The sequence below is a fragment of the Photinus pyralis genome, unplaced genomic scaffold (assembly GCF_008802855.1).
Source record: "Photinus pyralis isolate 1611_PpyrPB1 unplaced genomic scaffold, Ppyr1.3 Ppyr1.4_LG8, whole genome shotgun sequence".
NCBI classification, from domain to species: Eukaryota; Metazoa; Arthropoda; class Insecta; order Coleoptera; family Lampyridae; genus Photinus; species Photinus pyralis.
The window spans coordinates 16,779,103-16,802,056 of record NW_022170819.1 but is presented as its reverse complement, the minus strand read 5'-3'; the positions used below and the strand labels follow the sequence as shown (position 1 = coordinate 16,802,056).

At 38.2% G+C, this 22,954-nt stretch overlaps 4 protein-coding genes across 6 annotated transcripts; 3 read left to right on the top strand and 1 right to left on the bottom strand.

Annotated features, from left to right (window-relative positions):
- The first annotated feature begins 1,782 nt into the window (after positions 1 to 1,782).
- LOC116179223 (glutathione S-transferase theta-1-like) lies at positions 1,783 to 3,753 on the top strand. The gene is made up of 5 exons (XM_031498955.1): positions 1,783 to 2,037; positions 2,092 to 2,182; positions 3,122 to 3,272; positions 3,320 to 3,500; positions 3,559 to 3,753. Exons 1-5 carry the CDS (start codon positions 1,926 to 1,928, stop codon positions 3,711 to 3,713), a joined length of 690 nt encoding a protein of 229 aa, XP_031354815.1. The 5' UTR covers positions 1,783 to 1,925; the 3' UTR covers positions 3,714 to 3,753.
- A 1,122-nt stretch (positions 3,754 to 4,875) lies between these two features.
- LOC116178979 (bifunctional coenzyme A synthase) lies at positions 4,876 to 9,456 on the bottom strand. Of its 3 annotated transcripts, XM_031498646.1 has the most exons (7): positions 9,180 to 9,452; positions 8,753 to 9,131; positions 8,502 to 8,702; positions 8,261 to 8,452; positions 8,005 to 8,213; positions 5,699 to 5,842; positions 4,881 to 5,644 (listed from the first exon to the last, which is right to left on the bottom strand). In XM_031498646.1, exons 1-7 carry the CDS (start codon positions 9,375 to 9,377, stop codon positions 5,426 to 5,428), a joined length of 1,542 nt encoding a protein of 513 aa, XP_031354506.1. In that variant the 5' UTR covers positions 9,378 to 9,452; the 3' UTR covers positions 4,881 to 5,425. The 3 variants fall into 3 exon arrangements, with proteins under 3 accessions (XP_031354505.1, XP_031354506.1, XP_031354508.1); XM_031498645.1 differs by having other exon boundaries at positions 4,876 to 5,644; positions 8,753 to 9,453; XM_031498648.1 differs by lacking the exons at positions 4,881 to 5,644; positions 5,699 to 5,842 and adding an exon at positions 7,284 to 7,933 and having other exon boundaries at positions 7,984 to 8,213; positions 9,180 to 9,456.
- Positions 9,457 to 11,805: 2,349 nt separating this feature from the next.
- On the top strand, positions 11,806 to 14,686 carry LOC116179013 (GATOR complex protein NPRL2). The gene is made up of 5 exons (XM_031498706.1): positions 11,806 to 11,993; positions 12,046 to 12,137; positions 13,427 to 13,683; positions 13,914 to 14,257; positions 14,310 to 14,686. The coding sequence occupies exons 1-5, from the start codon at positions 11,847 to 11,849 to the stop codon at positions 14,661 to 14,663; spliced, it is 1,194 nt and encodes a 397-aa protein (XP_031354566.1). The 5' UTR covers positions 11,806 to 11,846; the 3' UTR covers positions 14,664 to 14,686.
- A 5,753-nt stretch (positions 14,687 to 20,439) lies between these two features.
- Positions 20,440 to 21,367, top strand: LOC116178780. Its single transcript, XM_031498385.1, has 2 exons — positions 20,440 to 20,845; positions 20,893 to 21,367. The coding sequence occupies exons 1-2, from the start codon at positions 20,795 to 20,797 to the stop codon at positions 21,280 to 21,282; spliced, it is 441 nt and encodes a 146-aa protein (XP_031354245.1). The 5' UTR covers positions 20,440 to 20,794; the 3' UTR covers positions 21,283 to 21,367.
- Positions 21,368 to 22,954: the final 1,587 nt, after the last annotated feature.

Below are 22,954 nucleotides of genomic sequence, written 5' to 3'. Positions count from 1 at the left end.
CACCATCTCTGGAGCGTACGAACGATGGTTACGTTTGGCATCTTGTCTTTAATGGCTGTCGTGAACGCGTTGCTCCATAAATGTTTGTTGTTATTTTGTGTTATTTAATGGCAGGTAGTAATCTTTGCATTTCTTTATATCGTATTTGTGTTTTGTATGTAGCATTTTATATTTTTTTGAGTTTCAATTATTGTTTTTGAAATTGACTTGATTTAACCTTAATGCAGAATCACGTATTTGATACCGTTATCCTTTTGTTCGTAATCGTTTACGTTTTTGGTGTAATGCTTACTGAATTTTTGTTTATGTTTTGATTACATGGTCTTGACCAGACGTAACATTCATAATATAAATTTTGATCATTTTATTTTAATATGTGGAAATTAGCGAGCTGTTTGTGTGTGTACTGACTTGTTGTTTGTAACTAACATTTTCTCCGTGAATGAATCAGTCACGGGGGTGGCAAAAACTGTCATCAAATTGAGTTACGACACCTAATTCCGTGATTGTGTTCGCCTGTAGGCTCGAAACGCCGAACGAGGGGCGAGTTATCTATCTTGAGGGGGCGAGATTATGCTAATCAAAATTTTTCGGTTCTATGTGCGATAAATGACTTTATTTCCGTGTTCTTGTAGTGTGAAGTTAGCGTAGAACCTGGCGGTTAAGTACACTACCACCTCATCTCGATCACATTGCCAGGGGCCCGATAGGCGCATGAACGGCCCCACTCCGCCTGTGATGCAGTAGATCCGCGAGCAAGGCTATGTGCCCGTTTATGTCGATGCGCAACCGTGTAGCGAGCTGGGCCTCCCGCTGAAGGGAGAGAGTAGCAGGCCGGTTTCGTTCTTTTGGTCGCGGTTGTAGAACTGTATATGCTCCGTGACCCACTGGTCGCACTTCGAGATGGGGGAGGTAGGTGTGCGGCTTCCACCAGTTGACGACCGCCTTCTGCAGTTGCTGCTCGTCCAGGGCGCGTTGGGCTCCACTGGAAACGGCATTTTTGGCCCTCGAATGAGTCCCCGGAGAAGACGGGAAGGCCGGTGGTGGTGCCCTCTAGTGCTATTTGAGTTCAGCGGTCAGATGGTTGATGATTTGTGCGACCGTGGCTAGAATCTTTGTCGGCTCTGAGTCGAGGTTGAGCTGGTGGTAGCGGTTCTCATACTGGCAGCGGACAATGTACTGACGGCGGTAGTAGGTATAGGCGCTATCGTGTTTCCCATTATTGAGTCCCTCATTAGTGGATGCGCCGATGCGCTACACTCGACGGTGTCCCACGTTGGGCGCCAATTGTTATCGGGTGGAGGTATGGGCAGTATATGGTGGCAACACAGCCAATAAGCGTCCAAACAAATGATATATTGACTCTTAAAAAATACTCTGGGACTAATATCATTGTATTTATAATATAGGGCCGCGGGACGACGGCTGCGTGGTAGCGCTGCTGAGCGACCTTTTTTACAAATCCTGACAGGAATAAATTGGGGGGAGGGGGGCAAAATATAGTGAATAACTGGTTTTGGTTACAGTGGCAGCTTCCTGATTGATCAATTCTACCAAGTGGAATTTTTGGGTCCAAATAAGGGTCAAGTCAAGACTCAAGAATGCGCTCGTCAGCTCCTATCATCAATAAACAATATTAGCTAATATTATGTAAAATACCTAAGTACCTTAGATCATCTAAGCTATGACCACTTTGTTCTTCAGAATAAAAAACCTCGCGCCCCCAATTTAGGTACGACGCTGGTTCAAGCTGGATTGAGTTGAGGTTACGTTACGCACCTACTTTAATATAAAAGTAGGTATATATGCTTTAAATCAGCTACTGAGCAGATAAACATGAAGTTTAGACTCTGAACCTGAACTCATAAATTGCATCTTTATTAATCGATAATTGTTAATACACTAGTGCTGTGCCACACTACGATATGTCGTTAAAATTATACTACGACGCCTTGTCTCAACCGTCCAGAGCTTTGCTCATCTTCTTGAAAACTACCAACATACCATTTACGGGATGTGTGGTAAATATAGGGAAAGGTAGGTAGCGAATTTATAGTAAGCAACGGTGGCCTAGTTTACAGTGTTTTGCAGGTGAACATTTAACTGAGCAATATAAGAATGAGGTGTCCCCATTTCAGAAAGTTCCTGTTATCATTCATGGGGACTTTCATTTAACAGAAAGGTAACAGTGTGATGGTTTCTGTTGTCCATAATTGTAGTAATTCATAAGCTGTTATTGAATATGAATGAATTTGTTTCAATTTTCTTAATATATATACAGTGTGGTTATACTTGTGTAACCCAGCATATAGGAATTATAATGCTAAAGAGCTGGTGGTTTCATGTTACGGTTAAATCCATCAGACAGTTAATTTTCATTGAAACATGCTACAGATAAAGAGAACAGAGTTATTTTCAAGTCAGATCTATGGTACCTAACTTGAGATATTTACAAAAAAAACGAAATTTTTACACAGTTTAACTGCTCTTGCACTTAGATTGGAAAAACTGCAAACTCACATTAAGAGGTAAAAAAAGATTTTTTAGCGCATTTCCAACGAAGTCTGTCTGTCCGCCCGCCTATACAGTTTCCAATATATTTAGTTCATTCTTTTTTAATTTGCTTGCTTTTGGCACCCAAGCAAAGAAAAATCTTGACGATTAATTTGCGCATGCGCAGTGCTGCACAATGTCAACTTTCTTATTTATAAAGATATTTTCTACAGATGTTTCTACTAAAGGTAAACATATCGCATATTGTACAATCAGATGTGCGCGTGCGCAGATTGGCAAATTCCAACTTTCTTATTTATGGAGACATTTCTTTGAAATTTTAACCATAGATGCTTCTAGTAAAGTACTGATCAATGCATGAAAAATGTGTTGAGTTTGACTTCCGTCCCTAAATGTATAGGCATCTCCGTTATCCATACATCAATCTTTCCCAAATTTGGTATGCATGTTCGAACATGAAATAAAAATTACAATAGGAAATACCAATAACAAAGTTACTGTTCTAATGGGAAAGAATACAGAAAAAAATTAAACCATTCGATTTAGCATCGCTAATCTCCTCGAACAGTTTGAAGTACACTATATTTTTATGATTTTGCGTTTTAAGTGTTGGAATTTTACGATACCTCTGCCGCGAGTTCTCCGTGCCCGACCACTTTTACCCGAAGGACAGTAAACTGCAGGCCAGAGTCGATGAATATTTGGAATGGCAACACAACAATATCCGAGCAGGTTGCTCTATGTATTTTAGAAACAAGGTGTGCAACAATTGACCATTTTGTTAACGCTTTAACATTCATTTTAGTGGCTAATGCCTAAGATAACTGGCGAGCCCTCCAATGAGAAGACACTAGCCAAGTATAAATGTCTAATGGTCGATTCGATAGATACCTTTGAACGTTGCTGGCTGCAATCTAATGCATTTATCGCCGGCGATAAAATATCTGCCGCCGACATATGGGCTGCATGCGAACTGGAACAGCCCCGTAAGTCTACCGAGCGCTGCATCTCGATCTAGGGTTGACTTTTTTTCTTTAATTTTAGGTATGGCCGGTTATGATCCCGCTGAAGGGCGGCCTATACTAAGTCGTTGGCTTAGTAATGTACGAGCAGAGCTAAATCCGTACTATGAAGAAGCCCATAAATTTTTGAACAAAATTGTACAGTTAGAAAGCAAGGTTGTGAATGCGAAACTTTAAAAAGTTGTTGAGTAAATAAATTTTTGTTTTATAACTCCAATTTTTCTTACTTCTGTCTGTCTCGTTAGGCTATATAAACTTTCAGACACATTCCCGGTGAATCTAATTTTATATACCTGTATGCAAAATTTAGCACGAGAACTCTTGTCTATGTCGTAATTTGGGCTCGATTAAACACAACATAACATTTACAGATGAAAGAAATTGATTAGACAAAATCAATCAAATAAGGCTGAAATAAAAACAGTCACTCAGGGTCAAAATGCGCATACCACGCCACAAGTGATCGATTGAAACAATTAAAGAAATCTTAATTACTTTAAAGTTTTAACAATCCAAAATATACGGTAACTGATGCACAAATGCAGACACCAAACGGTGATACTTCGTAACTTCACTTCTTTGATTGCACTTCAATCCCGATTTGGACGACACTGGCTTTATTTGAATTACAGATCTAAAATTTGCTCTTTGATGGTGGAAAATCTCTCTTGAATGGATACTAGGAAATGCTTTCACATATTTTATTCTTCTACAACAATTGTATAACTGGCAAGACGGATGTCTTGTAACCAAAATACGATCTACCGCTGACTGCGATACGCAAAAAAAAACTGCTACCACAAAAACGTCGGTCTCTTCTATTTAAAGCAATTTCCTTTCTTTTCAACTTTACGAACCATCTTCTTATCAAAATTACTGCGACGTCGAGTAACTACCATCTGTATTTACGTCGGTGAAGAAAACTTCGAAACTTAATTCGCTTATGCGATATTCAAACTCCTTATCGCAACGACCGGATTTACAAGAGATAACTTTGAAATTTAAACCACATATGCTTCTAGTGAAGGCAAATGTATCGCATATATTAAAAATCAAATATACACAGACTGCTCAACTCAATTTCCATACTCACAGATGCTTCTATAAAGGGAAACATATCGCAAACAGTTAAAAATCAGATATGTGCGCCGTATGCGTATTACTAACTTTCTTATTTATAGATACTTCTTTCACATTTTAACAGTAGATGCTCCTAGTAAAGACAAACATACTGCATAGGGTAAAAGTCAAATGTCTGGGCCTGCGCAATGTCAACTTTCTTCTAGGGATACTAAGGGATCAGTATCTTTTAATCACAATTCTACAATTTTTTACCACAAACGAAGTTGAAGTTGTCCATATATATAAGCTATTAGTTGTGCTCTAGCAGTTAGGTAGCTATGCCTACTTATAAGGTAGGTTTTTTTAATTATCGAATCAAGATACCTGGTCAAATTACCGTTATTAAAGACATACCGAAATAAATTAAGAATCTCACAAAACACCTATGACTGTGCAGAAATGACTATTCAAGAAAACGCGAAAGAGGTTATAGGGCAATTGTCTTTTTCAAATGCGTTTTATTATTTTTTAAATATATTGAGTTATCCCACTGTGGACAAACAGTACCTACCTGATTATCTTATCTTAAGCACAGAAATTAATCTGTGTCTGAAGCAATTCAATAAATATTATTTTTGTCTGTAATGTAATATCGTAAAAATATCTAGCCGAACTGAGCTTCCAGCTTGCGTTTTTACCGACACGAATGCTTAGAAATGCCTCTTTTTCCCTCTTGCATATTTATAAAAATATTTCGGTAACAAAAACATAGACAATATGAGTAAAAAATAACAAAAATCAACAAACAACATAATCAATAATAGCTCTTAAAGCAGCCGCGCTTGCAACAAATCCCATGCTCTGTCGACTTGACTAATGGTAAATTCTTTTGACCAAAGTGAACAAAACACCACATTCGCCATTCGAATATATCCTGCATTATCCAGTTGAGAATCGACTCTACTCCTTGCCTGCTCTTCACTTAAACCATTTCTATTAATTAAACGCTCAATGGCGACCTTTGACGGAATAAAGCTGGTCCAAACCTGCCGCATAGAAAGGCGTTTTTTTAACTGAAAGGAAAGCAAAAAAAAACGAACCTCGTGACAGTATTTCTCCCACCCCGCTTTCAATAGGACTGCTGCCTCGACGACGACAACCTTACAGGACGAATTTCTTATTCTAGCACTCACTTCTTCGGCGATGGCTGGCCAAACTATGTTGTTCAATTTGTCTAGCTCTTCCTAAAAAAATAAGAATGCGTAGTGTTATGTAAATAGTGATCATATGATCTACTTATATTTGAAATAATTACGCATTATATAGTTTTATGATATATTCCTAGCTGTAGTGTTTTTAAACATTCCCTAAGCATTCACAGCATTTATAAAATTACTGACAGATATATCTGGACATTTTCACTAAAATTTATCATTTAAAGAAAAACCATTGATTTTTTAATGATGATTAATGCATAAGGTAAGACCAGTTTTTGTGTGTACGGATATGGGCTGTCAGTGGGCTCCAAACACCTTAATCAAGTACTGTAGTGTTTTATGTGACGTTATCAAACTGACTGTTGTCATACCACCAAAATGCCTTTTATAAAACGTTTTTACAAACATTTTTATGAAATTTTTACAATGGGACATGGATTTAACACAAGATCCAGCTTCATTGTAGAAAGAGTTTAAGGACTTTTTAAAATTCCTTTTAATAAAAATCAAAGGAGTCGTACAAAACAAAACGCGAGTGTACGCATGCGCTGAAGTAAATGTTTTGCAATGTTGACAGTTTACTTTTACATAAATTTACGAGAAAAATTTCAAAATCAAATGTTTTACATTCATTTCTCAACAAAATATCCACAGGTAACTAGATCTTGCTGAATCAACATGGCTATAATGGCGATGCATTCCTTTTTTATCCTCTATTTCATTCCTTAAAAATCCAATATGGCGTCTATAAGAAATAAGAAAGTAGTAGCTTGTAGCTGTACATCTAGCTGATCTAGCGTGCTATAGAAAGTCTGATATTAGATTCAGATTAAGCTAGGGAAAATTAAAACAAAAATTCTTATTTTTAGTTTTTCGGTGATATCTGTTAGTTTCAAAGATTTTTCAAAAATTTCAAATGCATTTTTTTAGTCACAAAAAGAGGCCACCGCGCCGCATACTTTTAGTTAAAGGAGACGGTTATGCTTTCTCCCTTAGAGAAGGAGAGAGAGAGATAATAATGATCGTAAAGTGAAGCCTTATAATTTGTTTGTGCACCCAAAAGATGGCCGGGGACAGTTCATCGGCGTAAGGCGTATTTACACAAGTAGAAATTGTGCACAACTCCTCTGCATGCCATGACAAATGAACCGATAAAAAAGTAAACAGTTTTTGTGCACCGAGAATATGGCTGCCATAGCTTCAACAAGCAGCATTGCTCTTGATAGCATATTATCAGTCCCCTTTCTTTCATAGTGTAAGCTTTCTCCAAATCATCAGTTGCTCGCTCGCAAGATAGCTTCATGTCCATGTGAGTAATTGTTGCATGTGATCTCCTCCCCTCCTTTTCGTCTTGTAACAGTCATTCAAAGTGCTTAAATGATGAGTATAACTTTGCAAAAATTTCCAGTGGAGAACCCCCGGACCCCCCCCCCCCCACCCTCCACAATCATTGTTAAAAAAGGAGAGAGATGTCATCAAGGCGAAGTTCACATTGGGCAAAGAATCAGAAGCACAAGTGTGGAGGACTCCTCTTTCTCGTATTGCTTACACACCATCTGGCAGCAAACACGAGATGAAGAAGCAACATGATACGGCAAATAATCAAACTCTATAAAGTACTTCCTCCAAGGAATATAGTTAAACGACTCATACAGAGAAACATCAAGTTTTACCTCCCCCCCGTCTCGTGTATGCTAAGACACAAGAGCTGCAGCAGTCTGCACAACATGCGGGAGCAACACATACACAGTGAAAAATCAAACTGGATTCAGTTTTCCCTCCAAGGAATCGAATCGTACAGAGCAACAACAACTTCTTCATAAATACACTTTTCAAAACACAACAAACAAAATAAACAATGAGAACTCGGTATGCCAGCCATTACCTGAGGCCTCCAGAAATCTAATAAGTACTCAATGCTAACTTTTCCTGCTACACTTTGTTGTGTAAATTACCTGTTCTCCGGCGGCGCTGCAAAAGTTTAAAATAAAGGGATATTATTATTATTATTAAACAGCTCTGTGAGCGCTGAGTATGGCTGACCGCGCCCCAATTTAAAGTCGTGCGCGCGCATGCGCAGTATCCGTTTCTTATTTTTGGATCATTCTGGCGCCTGACCTGCGTAAATAAACTTAAAAAAACTCAAAAACAAAGACTAGGTTATTAACTTGTGCAATACTAGCACCTACCGCAGACTTAAAAACAATAGCACCCAACGCTGGTCTGTCGATTTCCCCATTTGCGGCTATAACAGTCCCCCCGAAAACTTCAACTATCTGCTTATGACACGGCCTACCCGGTTTGTAAACGTCATGCGCTACTTTATCGCAATCTATAACTTCAGCGCCGAGTTCCTTCAGCCGCTGCGATATTCCGCTCTTACCACTCGCGATTCCACCTACAAGCGGCACAGATATTGACGTCTACCATATTGAAACAACTCACCCGTCAATCCTATAACGTAGGGCTTGTCTGGAATTAACGTATTACCTACAGGAGGTTTCAGCAACGTGCCCAATAGACGCATGCGCATGGTACTCGAACTGATTTTCTCCTCCTCGGTTGGATTTGGATTCGGTTCGTTTATTAAATCGACCTCAAAGACGTCCAACAAGGGGAGGGATTTCTCTTTACGCACTGTAAGGCAGATAACTTGATTTTACATGAAAAATGTACCAAGCGTTACCTTCGTTAACGTATCGTCCACCTTTAGCGGTCTCTGCACTCACAATAAGCAAATTCATTGTGGGGTCGTCACGAGTCGGACCCAAGGGATCGGTTATAGGTACAACATTAATGTCGAGCTCCGAACAAATATCGCTCAAGAAGTCTTTCACTCCTTGTATTCTCATATCTAGGGGTTCTGTTAATTCCCACAATGTTTTCCCTACAATTATGACATAACAATCATAGAATAGAAATATTTCCGTAGCCTACCTGCCAACATATTTTCTTCCGTAACTCCAACAGTAACTTTGGAGGATGACCGCAGCACTGCCTCCGACAGAAGAATTTTATGAGCGGCATGTAACCGGTCAAAAGTGCCCCCTAAAACCGTATGTTCATACACCTTGTTGTTAGTGGGAGCACTTTCGAGTGGCCCGCTCGCTTCACTACTGGTAAATGTTAAAACAGGACAATCTGCAGCGATGTTCTCAATTCCTCCTTGCACGAATCTACTGATTTCCACATCGTGATACTTTCGATCAAAAATGACCAAGTCAATTGTGTTAAGCGTTCTAATTTTCGGTAAGCTTTTCGATTTTAAAGCAGACAATAACACACGAACATCGAGACTATCGCAATCTTTTGCAGCCTGTAAACGATTAAACCGATTAATCTTTTTTGTAATGGAAGCACTCACTTGATAGTAAATATTTGAAATTAACGAACTGTACATGGGGCTCGACGTAAACACATTTGGTTGGAATGTTAACGGACCGCTTAGTGCGGACAGCAGTTGTATGTACAAAGTTGTTTTGACCTTTTCGTGAATGTTTACTAATATTTTGCCTATTTGGCTTGGATTTGATACAACTAGTAAAGCCGTTTTGGCTAGCATGATTAAACTTAAAATAATTGGATTTTCTAAAATATAACCTAACTATTTTGAAATGACGGCCGGTGTCTACTGTCACATACCGATGTTTTTCGTTTTGGTATAAATTTGTACAGGGTGTAACAAATATTACAAAATAAATTTAATTATATTTCTATGCGTAATGACAAACGGTTACTAAAGCACCCACAAGCACCTGTCCAACTAGCTCAGTTAAATACAGGTACTAACAAATCCTTTATACGAAATGATTAAACTCAGCAGCCTTGATCAACTGCACAATGACAAAGAAATATTGCAAATTTTTATTTAAACTCTTAGCATAACCTTGGGTACCAACAGAAAAATTCAGCATGCGAACACTTATCTAGGTCGTAATTTAGGCTCTACTAAACACAACATTCTACAGATGAAACAAATGTATTAGACAAAATCAATATACAGGGCGTTACGTTTTCCTAAATATGATGTATATAAGGATAAGAGGTTTGTTTATTATTTGGTTTATTTGATGACTAAAAATTCATATAAACATACGCCGGGAAACACTTCGTTACCGATCTACAGGGTGATATTTAAAACAAATTTCATTTTTCCGCCTCTTCTCTATTTGAAATTTTCGTCTTCGACGTTACCCACCTGTGTTTTTTTTAAACTAATAAGTGTACGCAGCGATAACATATTTTCTATCGCAACGACCGGATTTAAATGAGATAACCTCAACGTTATTTGCTAATAAAATAAAAGCTCCGAACATTTCGTTAGAAAGCTACACCTCAAACGTACCAAAATTAATATTTTTGTCGAGATCGTGACTTTTCCTTCCACTCCTGTTTAGAGATGCGCCGTATTATATTCATTTTGAAAATTTATTTACAAAGTCGAAAAAGGTGCATTGCATAATAATTATGTTGAAGTTTGTGATCAGTTAACACACCTTTTACAGCAAGAAGGACAGCATTTTCGGAACAGGGACTTTCTTGCGGATAAAGCTTGACAGCTAGAGAGTGGGCGAGGCCGCGCGGCTTACTATTTTTCGATCGATCGAACTAATTTTTCAATATTTCCTTCGTTTTTTGAAGTGTAATTACAAGTAGCAGGTACTTGAGTTTTTTCTACATTAAACACTATGTTTTGATACGTTCTTGACTTCTTGTACATTGATTCATTTTGTGTCTCGTTTTATTAATTACCAAATTTTCAATTGTACAATAATTTGAGATGTGTGATTTTGTATTTTTTGATTTGCCTTTCGTAGGTGCCATTTTAACATGAAAGGTACAGGCGCTGCTTGTAATTTTTTCCCGGAGTTGCCAACAGTAAGTCAAAATTTCAGTGCCTGATTGGAAACTGCAGATTGCAGGCTGCTGACAAAAAATTTAACCTTGAATATATTTGGGGGGGGGGGGCGTTTATTTATAATAATATCGTCTTTATTAGATGTAAATCCAAAGGGCGAAGTTCACCTAGGAGCAACATCGCCACTGTTTTGATCCGGTTTAGCACACACAATTATCTACGTATTCCCCATGCACACAATTTCAAATCAGCACTTTAGAACGTACAACTGAGTGGAAGATGGTAGAGGGTATAGGTTCACGAGGTCTGGCGGTTAGATCTGAGGAACCACATTACACGACATTTGAGGCCTAGATACGCGTACTATCTTATCGTAATCCAGAATCCACTACATATTAGTTTTCTTATTCACGAATAAACTGAGACTATTAGTGCCGTGTTAGTGCCACAGAATTTAAAGTATCATTAAAGAACTATTTAACCACCCCTTAGTTACATGAAAGTGAAGGCAACACAATTTACTATGCATCGAATAATTACAATTAAAACTAAGTACACTACCTTTCGTTACACCTACAGCACAAAACTTGAAATTTGAAAATTAATGCTAAATACAAGTGTATGTACTTGCTGAAAGTAAATCTAATTCAAGAGAAATCTTTCATTCATATACACCCATTGTTTAAAAATTGCCGATATAAAATTTGTTAACATTCTTGCATAGTGACTTGTTAATGGCCCATATGAATAAATGGGAGCATATGCTTATACTTGCAAATTTCAAAGTAAATACTCGTAAGTGTCCCCTCAAACTGGGCGACTTAGCAGCGCTGCTTAGCCACGGAATGGGACGCAGTACAAAACTGCTGAGCAGCCCAGTGTGAAGGGGCACTTACGAGTATTTACTTTGAATTTTGCAAGTATAAGCATATGCTCCCTTTTATTCATATGGGCCAATGTATTGCAAAGACGGTGTCTCTATTTACTCTAACGGTACTCGTAGCTTGAATTTTGAAATCGGACATCACATCATGTGATTGGTTAGAATTTGAAACAATCACCAAACTGATTGGTGGAATATTAATGGGTGTATTAATCACTTCAATGTTGTTACATAGACACGTGTGGAAGTGGCTCGTGAACCACAACCTAACCCCTTGTTTATGTTGATACATGTTTGTAAATAAACAAATTAAATGTTTTACAATGGGAGAAGATAATATTCCTGCGGCGGATAACGCTTACAAGCAAGAATGCCCAATTAGGTGCATATTTTTGTGCGAATTTCATCCCACGGCAGGTCCAATTATTAGTTGTCAGGTAGATACATTTGGGTGGTGTCCAGCTAATCCACAATGCCTTATCATTGTAGGTACCGGAAAACTTTATTTCGAAGGAGTTGTTTGATAGCGTCAGCGTTTACATAATAACGAAACCAGAGCTGCTTCGGAGTACGATAACCGTGTAAGTACTGTACGGAGAACACGATTGCAAAACTTTTTTCCGTATAAATGGGTTGCCAATAACTTTCCACCTATCTTATCTGTGTCAATTTATTCTTGGTTGTTTGAAAACAAATGAACAAATCATGAACTTTACAGGGTGAACTTGTACTTTATAACCAGGTTTGGGTGCATCATTATTTGTGTGGGTTATACAGGCATCCAGATGAGTTCCACAGCAGTATATCGTTGTGATCACTGATTAGATTTACAAAATTGCAACAATATACATTGTGTTACATTTAAAAAATCCCTTTAATGTGCTTATTATTAATTACTATATGTGTGAAACAACAAAATAACATACTCCGCTCTAACAAAAAGAGGATTAACAAAACGAAAGAAAAAAGAATAGAACATTTAAATTAAGGGAATAGCTCGGGGAATAGCGATTCAGATTAACAGTGAGACCTCTGGTGGCAGCACATTGTAATTAATATTGGTGGGAAAAGATCGCCCTTTTGTTTATTTACAATGACAAAAAGTATCAATATTGTAGTTTTTATGCTGTAAAAGTCAATAGGTAATAGGTAGTGAACAGGAACAGTGCTATGACACACCAAAAAATAGGATATTATATACGTCATTGTTTCACACTCTCCGCTTTGAATAACTTTCTATCACTGCTATCAGTGTAATTACGCTACAAATAAGCGTTCACTTAAAGAGTCATCTATTAACACAGATAAATAAAATACCTAATTGGCAAAAATGAGGTTACGCCATAGCTGAAATATGATTTTCGCAGGTGGTTGTGAAGCAAACTAATTTAAATTTACACTTTTCTGGGAAAAATTCGAAGAGAAATCATACCGTTTTTAAAAAATATTTACGCACTTCCGTAAACAGTACATTGTGATGGGAGCCTTTTGCGCTGTGCGATACGTAAATAGGCTGCGATTGGTCGACGGTGTCCGCGTAGTAAAATTAATTTTCTGATTCCACCGGAAATGCGTTCTATCGTTGATTTGGTGCCGAAGGTGCAAAATTTTCTCTTTTCAATGCGGCAGCGGCTTTTAAATTATCCGCACCTTTTCGGAGATCGTACATTGTAAACACCCATTTGAACAATCTTTCAGGACAGTTTACTATCCCTTCCAAAATTATTTTGGTTTTGTTATGCACATAAGAAATCAATCGGATAAACAAAGACCGCAGTCCAACAGGGAAAATAGTCCTTAATTCAAACTTGCTCTCCATTACACTTGAACGTTTGTATAGTGGATTCTGTGTAATCGTAGTATTTTTTAGGACTTTAACCGATTATAAAATTTTGGGATGCCCTGTACGCATTGACGACAAAAAATATGCCCGAAATGCCTTCTACTTCAACCTATGTTTTGTGTGCGATAGTTCGGCGCGTACCGTCCATTACGAACCGTTAGTTACGAAACTGTCGGATTATCTTATGGCTCTCGAAATGGAAAGTAATTTTTTGTCCACCGGATCGGCGCCCTCCCAACTCGTACCTTTGCTGAAACAAGTTCTAGAAGATTTAAATACCAAAGGTAAAAATTCGAGTGGGAAGAGGGGACGTTACATTTGGGAACTACGCCCCTAAATCTGCGTTTCTTTTTAATTTCTTTCTCTTTTTCTTTTTGATACGTCAGGATCTCTGGATATGACTATTAAATCCAAACTTAGCTTAGAAACACAAATTTTGCAACTTTTGGAGACCTAGCTCCCAAACGAAACGAAAAGTTATTGAGGCAACATTGCCCTTTACCCTTATTTTTAGGAGAATGTGCACTAATTGGTGGACCCACCGCCACACATCTAAAAGTGGTTCATGTCCGGAGCGCCCCCCCGCCGGTAGCCGATCACCAGGTTCCTATATTTTTAAAACACTTGCCCACACAAGAATGGGATCTAACAACACAGCAGGTCGCTCCGTTCATTAACGGCTTCAATCACATCGCGCGCATCGCGGCATTGGCCGACGTCGAAAATAATTTGGTGAAGGCGTGCGTTCAGAATTTAGTGTACTACGGGGCGGTTGCCTTGGTGCCCCTATTCCAATACGGTAACGTCTACTGTACCACGCCAAAATTAAAACTTCTAGTGCAAAACCAGGTGTTGCAGGTAAAAACGCGCAAAATGCCAACAGAAATTAGTAGACGTTCCGTTTTTTTAGCGCAAGTGCTTGCATTACGTCGCGAATTCGTCGCGACAGCTGCCGAACATACGCGACGTGTTTCGCATGTACGCCGCGATGACGCGCGGCACCACCATCAGAGATTTGTGTGTGCGATTTAATCCGGCCTGCTTGAACATTAACGAGCGTAAATTGGTGCAGTTTGGAATATTGGAGGAGCTGATCAGGCGCGTTAATAAATACCCCGTCTACGTGGGCGACAATCACGAGTTACAAAAGTCGTTCTCGGGCGGAGCTAGCCTGGACGAGATATGTTGCGTGGCAGGCATTAACGTGCAACAGTTAGAAGACCAACTGGAACGAGATCATAATGTAGTTATTTTGTGGAAATAAAATGTTTATATTGTTTAACTGTGTACCGATCCCATAATTTTATATCCACTTTTTGTTATTCTAAAAATGTCAATCAAATCGTCATACTATATTTTTTAAAATCTGTACTGAAAAGCAACGTGGAGGTCAGTTCGCTTGTGTGTAACTTGAATGATTCATACCATTTTTAAGTGCGGTGGTTGTTGCCTCTTAAAAATTGGGGTACCAGAGATACGCCCACTAATTTTTACTCGTCCTTAACCTTTATTCACATCTCTTGCACTATGTCTATGTTTCCGTCACCTTTGCCACTGCCATGCCTGATTCCATGTTTCAGATTTCATGTCGCCTGTGGTAGACTTGTTAGGGTCTCCAACCCAGCACTGCAATATTGACTTACCCTGTACCTTACAGCGCCAAAAAGAAGTGGGAGCCATGAGTGTTTTATCACAATATCGTCAATAAGGCCTGCACACTTGCGGAGAATTTGTTGAGTGCTGCACTGGACATTGAACATGCAAGTGCGGGGAGCAAACATTGTGTGCACAGCGCTGTGTACAAAGTGGAATTGCATTAAGTCACAGAACTCTCCTCATGTTCTGTGAACTAAGTAGACAAAACTTGAGTAAAATTAAAGTACCTACATGAAATTAAGTCATGTAGGAGAACACATAATGACGATTAAAAACATGGTGCATGGCTAGAGTGCATCGACATATAGAATGGACGGTGGGTGCCAATGAGGATACTGCAGCTGAGGGAGAAGGGAAAACTAATAGGCAAGCTCTCTCTATCATACCATCGACATGCGACATAAAAGCACTGCCACAGCGATGTCGATCAACAGAAGCGCGATAGAGAGAGGTTACCTCTTAGTTTTCCTTACTCTCTCACCTGCAGTATCCACGCTTAGCATTGACACGGCTATATGTTGATGTGTGTTTATTTGTGAGCGCCATCGATTTTTGATTATTTTATCCTAAAATTTTCATGTTTATTTTTACTGGCAACTTACTGGCCTTTGTTTTAACTAAATGTTTTATGAAAGAAGGAAGCATAAAAACTCGTCTGGGTAGAAGGATCGAAAGTGTGTGTAAAACTATAAGTTAGTCTTGATTGTAACCACGAAAGAGTTGGACGGATTATTTTGTAAATTATAATAAATCGATTGGGGGGAAACTTATTATTCGCATTTTATTTCATAAGTATAACGTTATTATATTATTTGACTTACCTTATAGCCTTATTATAAATATCATAATATAGTCAGCTAATGGCCAGGGTGGCATAAATGCAAGGGGTCAATGCAGATTGCTAATGCTGGGCCGTAAGTTATGCTTATTCTTATGGGACAGGAGAACGGTTGTTCCAATTGGAGATAAATATGCTATACCAACGCGGGTTACGTTTGGCATTTTGTTTTTCATGGCGATCGCGTAGGATTGAAAGTGTGTGTAAAACCAAAGAGTAAATATTATATTATGGATACTCTTTGGTAAAACTATAAGTTAGTCTTGATTGTAACTACGAAAGAGTTGGTAGGATTATTTTGTAAATTATATTAAATCTCACACCTCACCTCACATTTTTGCTCTTTTTGTCTGGATAACTCTCTTTGATGTGTATATAATTCAAGTTATTTAGCGTAATTGTAGAAGGATACGCTGAGGGTTGTCATGGGGATATAAGTTGTTATTTTGTAATTTTTCAATTGTTAAAAATAAAGTATACAACCTTTGTCCAGGGAATATGTAACAATCTTCAACGATGCACTATAAAAACAAATGCAGTCAAAAGGGTTGTAGAGTATAAATTCCCTTCAATAATATACCAGGGTTGTCCAGAAAGTAACAGACGTTTTGAAATAAAAAATTTTAAACTTGAAAAGAAAATCTCTTATTATAAACGTTTGGGAGCTACACTCTTAGGCTATTTATTAACACAAGCGCCATTCAAATTGAGGCACTTATCATAGCGTGGCACAAGTGTTTTGATTCCAACTTTTATAAATCTACCGCCTGAGATTTTAACCTGCACTGGGTAATTACGCCGACATGAAGTTCGGCGTCGCCCCTATCGAACCCCTGCATTGCGAGTCAGGTCTTCATCGCTGGGAAGAGGTGGAAGATTTGTTGTTACTTTCTGGATAGCCCACGTATATTACTTTATTATCTTGTCTATTTTCCTTCAATTCGAGATGTCTGATTTCCAAATTTCAAACAAATACCGTTGGGGCATATAGAGGCACCGCTGGAGATACTTTAACATGACATTAACCTTTCAAATACAGTGTTGTAATTTTACAACAGTGTCACAATTTGTATATCAACAATTTTTAAACAATGTTATTCTGTATATGAAGGAAATAGTGTCTTAATTTAGCTTTGCCGATTTTGCATTTTGGTCAGTTCATGCAGGTCCATTTGACTTCTAGCGTTCTCCGTTCGGTCAGGGCAGTTGAATTTATTTTAAATTTCTATAAAAATTCTATATTCGTATGCAGGTAACCCGTATATTTGTTTGTTCCACTTGAAATGTTACTGCAATTTTAATTTGTGTGAAATTGGCCAGTTCTTAATGTTCGCTCCAGAGCTGGGTCGAGCGTTCTAAATAACCACTCGAGCGACGAGCGCTCTAATTTTCTAAAAAAATGCTCGCGAGCATCGAGTTGTTTTGCAAAGCGAAACCACTTACGAGTTCCAAGCACTCCTAAAAGTGCTCTAGCGGTTTATCGCGAGCGCTCGGAAAAAGCGTTCGGGAACTTTAAGTAAAGCCTCGAGTATTGAGCACCAAGCGGCCGCTCCGAAAAGTGCTCGAAAGCGGATCGCTCGCAAGCGATTTTTCCGCTTGGAGCGCTTTTTCGAGCGAAACACTCGCGAGCAGTACCCAGCTTTGGTTCGCTCGATGTTTAAACTCATTTAGATTAAATAGCGACTTCAATTTTTTGTGTATGAATCTGCCTTTTTGATTGTCACTGACTGTTTCACCCGTGTAGAGGTAAATGCCAGAGTGTAAAATTACTTAGCGGCATTCATCTCGAAATATAAGTTTAACCGTATCCAGGACTTTAGATACCTTCTGGACTGGGGAAAGTCCGACTGTAATGAAAGAATGAAATTTTTCACAAATGGGAAAGAATTGGTGTTGCTTTGAAATTTATTTGAGCTGGCCATTCTTTGGCATATCAAATGTTGTATTAAATTAACGTCAGATTTAAATTGTTCAAATTCAAGGGTTCCTTCTTCGGATTATTAATTTCTGTATATTGTAGATGGAATATCAAATGTATGTTTAGCTCCGTTAACTTAGCACCACTATTTCAAATTTCTGACTAAAGATAGATTGCGCTAGAATCTCTACAGCTAGCGCCACTTTGAGTTCAGCTAGCGCCATTATAGATTTTGCAAAAAAGCCTTTGACTTTCGGGGGGTGCTATATTAACGCTAGCACCACCATTGCGTCCGATCATTTCCAAAAGCAAGCGCTGTGTTCGTCAGACCTAGCGCCAGCTAGCGCCACAAATTTTAGAGCTAGCGCCACCCCCCAATAGGGTGGGGGGCAATTTTTCCTAGCACCACCATTTTGTCTTTTCGGGTAAAATTTTTACGTTTGGTGTCTGCTGACCTAGCGCCAGCTAGCGCCACTAATTTTACAGCTAGTTAACGAGCTCCTAGCGAGTTTATAATTTTGCGGTGTCTGTCCGTCTGTCCGTTAGCACGATATCTCGATAACGAATTGACCGATTACGATGAAATTTTGTAGATGGATTCTTTATCAAATTTGTAGATCGGAGTTCGTGAATTGGCAATATAGCCCAAAAAATAAGGAAAGCCCTTTTGACATCTCTGTCAGTTATGAACCGAATTGTATGAAATTCAATATGCGTATAGCTTTAGCCATATAAAACGCAATTCCAAAAGTCGAGCCTAATCGATCAACATTCACAGTGCCCTTTTCGCATCTCGACCATTTACAAACCGGATTGAAAACTTTCTTATTTATGGAAGCATTTAAAAGAAATTTGATACATAGCCACTTGGAATAAAAGTAAATTTAACGCCAGTTTCAAAATTTGGTTTTGTGCATGATGTGCGGTGCCAATTTTCTTATTTATTTAACTAAAAGCAAAACTAACACCAAGTTCAAAATTTGGTTTTACACATGCTGTAGCCATACCCAGGAGCTCGTTTTCTATACTTATTTACACGTCGATGCGAAAAGGGCACTGTGAATGCTGATAGATTAGGCTCAACTTTTGGAATTGCGTGTTGTATAGCTAAAGCTATACGAATATTGAATTTCATGCAATTCGGTTCAAAACTCACGCAGATGTCAAAAGGGCCTTCTTTATTTTTTGGGATACATTACCAATTCCCGAACTTCGATCTACAAATTTGATAAAGAATCCAACTACAACACTTCATCGTAATCGGTCCATTCGTTATCGAGATATTGTGGTAACGGACAGACACCGCATCTGGGATGGTCAAACTCTTTACCATTTTTAAACCCGAATGTGCAAATCTGTCCCTTTTAGGGTCGGAAATAATAGACCAATTATTTTAATTTGAAATCCTTTACTTTTTGGATTGATCGTTCTGTTTAAAGTAAAAAAGCAATACACAAAATAGCAAAATTATACACGAAAAAACAAACCGGTGGTAATATAAAAAAAAGGACCTCCCACAATGTTGGGGATTGGGCGCCAGCTCTGCAATTTGTGGCGCTAGCTGGCGCTAGGTCGGCAGAACACAGAACGTCAAAATTTTACCCGAAAAAACAAAATGGTGGTGCTAGGAAAAATTGCCCCCCGCACTATTGGGGGGTGGCGCTAGCTCTAAAATTTGTGGGGCTAGCTGGCGCTAGGTCTGACGAACACAGCGCTTGCTTTTGGAAGTGATACGGACGCAATGGTGGTGCTAGCGTTAACACAGCACCCCCCGAAAGTCAAGAGCTTTTCTGCAAAATCTGTAATGGCGCTAGCTGAACTCAAAGTGGCGGTAGCTGGCGCTAGCCATAGAGATTCTAGCGCAATCTATCTTTAGCCAGAAATTTGAAATGGTGGTGCTAAGTTAACGGACCCCCTTATATAAATATGTGAACAATGTTTCGAAATTTTTTTCAGCTCGAGTCTTTTGTCCTAGGGGAACATGCGGCATTTCTTTGGCTTTAAATGCATACTGTGTAACATTTTAGTAAATTATTCAATAAACTTTCTTTTTCAGATTCACTAAATGTGTTATATTTGCGTTCCACCTTTCAAACTGTTTCGGTTGGTTGAAGAAGCGCCGGTTGCAACACTTTTTACCTCCTGCTGCTTTCTTTTCTGAAATTTCGCCGGTTCGTTATTTCCGCTTCGGTGTATCCTTTCTAACTTTAAGATATCCTGTAGCAGTCTTCGTCTACGCGATATTTCGTTAGTAACGCACTTTTGTTTTCCACTCTCGGAAGTTCAAGGATCAGTGCTATTGAATATGAGCCGAATAACAGTCTGGTTTCCGAATGCAAGCTGAGTGGAAAAAAATCTCTTACTCAAAATCGCATGCGATTTTTCGTATCTTGTTATTTATATAGATTGTAGCACCTACACGTGTATGTGTAGGTAATCTTTTCAATAAATGGAAGGAATTTACTTCAAAATAAGATAAATTGATTTCGAAATTTAGATTGCTCAGCTTTGATTACATTAATCTCCTCCAAACTGCTTCTAAAATAAACAATTTTGTGTGACTGTAGCTTTGACAAAAATTACAATAACCTTTTGGATTTGCCACATTTTTTTCTTCATTTTCTTTTCCTTGTTTCAATAACCCTCTTCGCCAAAACCAAAACCTAATCCGACAAAATCAAGATTTTATTTTAGGAACATCAAAAACTATCAAACAATCAAAAAATATTTTAATTGTTTTCCTTTAGGTATAGGTAGGTACTATTTTTATGCGGTTAACACAATAACATTTGGGTAACAACGATAGTGTAAGTACCTGATTACCCAATGTCACCATTAAATGATATTGATGGAGATACGCAATAAACTGGTCCTTAAGTACCTAGTCTAAAACTGGATACTGGTAGATAAACCGGTAGGTATATTAACGAAACGAACCAATTCAGGTTGTGTTTAAAAATTAAACTGACCAGACGTGGTGATAATGAAGGTCGTCGTCATCCTTTGTGCACTTTTCTCCTTCGCACTTAGCTTTGTAAGTATAACATCCCTTGTATTTGTAGTCCTAAAATTCAGTTTTAGAAATTTAACATCCCAGCGCAGACGCGGCTCAAATATGAAGCTGCTATTCTACCGCACAAGGCGAAATGTATTCTCGAAAGCAAAGTCGTCGCCGATTTGGGAATGAACGCCTTATTAAACATGGAGTTTCCAGAGGACGATAATTTTAAATGCTTCCTGAAATGTGTGGGAACGTCTGTGGGAATTTTTAAAGATCAAGAAAAAAAGTTTGATCAGCAAAAGTCTATGGAAATTCTTGGGATACCAAGCACCATATATGATAAATGTTTTGGAGAGATTTTGGACCAAAACTTGTGTGACGTCGCATTCAATACAGCGAAATGTGTTCTTCGCAACATTGAATCAGTAGGTATCGATATTGGCCTCGGTATTGGCTTAAAACTAAAATAAAATATGTGTCGCTGCATGTAACTCTTCCATTATATATTCTTCTTGTTAATTGGGTAAAAAAATAAATTAAAAGGAAAAAAACCGCTTTACTTTGTAGTGAAATAAAGTCAACCCGACAACGTTTAAAAATGGCCACCCGAAAGAAGATTCCCTCCAAAATTAAACAAGATCCCGCTTAAATTTGAAATGTGGCACGTGATAAAACATCTAAGGCAGGGGGCCCGTACGTTAGTTGTAAACAACGCTTTGACCTGAAGTACAGTAGGGAAGGAACGTAAAATAAAACACTCAAATTGTGAAAAGTTTGTTTAATAATGATCGTAATTATTATGATTGTGAAAACCCGGAAATTTCGTTGATGTACATTAATATAAACAAAGCAAGCAAAGCCAAAAGGTGTCGTACTCTCGCAAAAGTAACTGCTAAGGTTAAAAAGAGTACGACATAGAAAAACCTCGCAGTTTGATTAATGCAGTCCAAAAGTTAGTTAACAAAATATTTTGTAAAGATAGTAAATGTCACAATGGTTACAATGGTTACACTCAAGATTAGAAGCAAGTTTTTGGGGACAATGGGTCAGGTAGGAGCAGGTACCTAAATTCTAAGAAAGAGAACAGGATGTGACTCATCTTTGGTGCAATAAAGTCCTTTTGTTAAAAGCAAGATGGACAATTACATGGCCTTACTTTGTAAGCTCAGATTCCTTCCCCAACATCTATAAATTCCCAGCATCCTTTAGGTGATAAAATTCATGAAAATGGCTTATGCATCTTGATAAATGAGCGCGCTTCCAAGGACGCTAAACACAGTGTAGCGTACTTAACCCCCAAGTTCTACACTAACTTCACACTACAAGAACACGGAAATAAAGTCAACCCGGCAACGTTTAAAAATGGCCACCCGAAGGAGTATTCCCCCGAAACCTAACCAAGATCCCGCTTAAATTTGAAAAGTGGCACGTGATCAAACATCTAAGACAGGACCCCCTTACGTTAGTTGTAGACAACGCTTTGACCTGAAGCACAGTAGGGAAGGAACGTTAAATAGAACACTGAAATTGTGACAAGTTTGTTTAATAATGATCGCAATTATTAATGATTGTAAAAGTTTGGAAATTCCAAAATAAATTACATTGCAAAAATAAACTTTGAAAATGGTAGTTCGCCGAATCAAAATAATAATAATAATAATAATAATAAAGTTTATTATCCCAACAGTGATAACACCAATTATAGGGCAATATTAGTGAACAACAGTCCGAGACAATAGCAGTATTAACATACTTAATTGACAGATGGCAAAAGACAGTAAAGGGCACGTCCTTAGTTGTTAAAGTGATTAATTACATTCTTCAAAAACTGGCCATAGCTATCATTAAATATATCCACATTTATATTACAAGATAATATTTGATTACAAATTTTCGCCATTTTATGAAGAGGAGAATTTGCTTGATGATAAGTGTTAGGCTTTTGACAATAAAAAATATTATAATTCCTTAAACCAGATCTAGGTGTCCTCAACTTAATCTGTGATAGTATACGCACGTCATCAATCAAATTATGCAGCAATTTAAACAAATAAAGTGCATTGTGTATATCATATTTGTGTCGCATTATATTGATTTCAAACAATTCTGCTAAGGATTCATACGACGTTCCTTGAATTGGAT

What these genes read in the sequence shown, in the direction of transcription:
- LOC116179223 (XM_031498955.1), top strand. Translation starts at nt 1,926, where the DNA reads ATGTCGTTAAAATTATACTACGACGCCTTGTCTCAACCGTCCAGAGCT. An exon ending in TGTGGTAAATATAGGGAAAG is followed by an intron (nt 2,038 to 2,091) that starts GTAGGTAGCGAA and finishes AGTGTTTTGCAG; the next exon opens with GTGAACATTTAACTGAGCAA. An exon ending in ATGCGAACTGGAACAGCCCC is followed by an intron (nt 3,501 to 3,558) that starts GTAAGTCTACCG and finishes CTTTAATTTTAG; the next exon opens with GTATGGCCGGTTATGATCCC.
- LOC116179013 (XM_031498706.1), top strand. Translation starts at nt 11,847, where the DNA reads ATGTTTGTAAATAAACAAATTAAATGTTTTACAATGGGAGAAGATAAT. An exon ending in GTCCAATTATTAGTTGTCAG is followed by an intron (nt 11,994 to 12,045) that starts GTAGATACATTT and finishes TTATCATTGTAG; the next exon opens with GTACCGGAAAACTTTATTTC. An exon ending in TGCAAAACCAGGTGTTGCAG is followed by an intron (nt 14,258 to 14,309) that starts GTAAAAACGCGC and finishes CCGTTTTTTTAG; the next exon opens with CGCAAGTGCTTGCATTACGT.
- LOC116178979 (XM_031498645.1), bottom strand. Translation starts at nt 9,377, where the DNA reads ATGCTAGCCAAAACGGCTTTACTAGTTGTATCAAATCCAAGCCAAATA. An exon ending in TGGACGATACGTTAACGAAG is followed by an intron (nt 8,453 to 8,501) that starts GTAACGCTTGGT and finishes TCTGCCTTACAG; the next exon opens with TGCGTAAAGAGAAATCCCTC. An exon ending in CTACGTTATAGGATTGACGG is followed by an intron (nt 8,214 to 8,260) that starts GTGAGTTGTTTC and finishes TGCCGCTTGTAG; the next exon opens with GTGGAATCGCGAGTGGTAAG.
- LOC116178780 (XM_031498385.1), top strand. Translation starts at nt 20,795, where the DNA reads ATGAAGGTCGTCGTCATCCTTTGTGCACTTTTCTCCTTCGCACTTAGC. An exon ending in TCTCCTTCGCACTTAGCTTT is followed by an intron (nt 20,846 to 20,892) that starts GTAAGTATAACA and finishes ATTCAGTTTTAG; the next exon opens with AAATTTAACATCCCAGCGCA.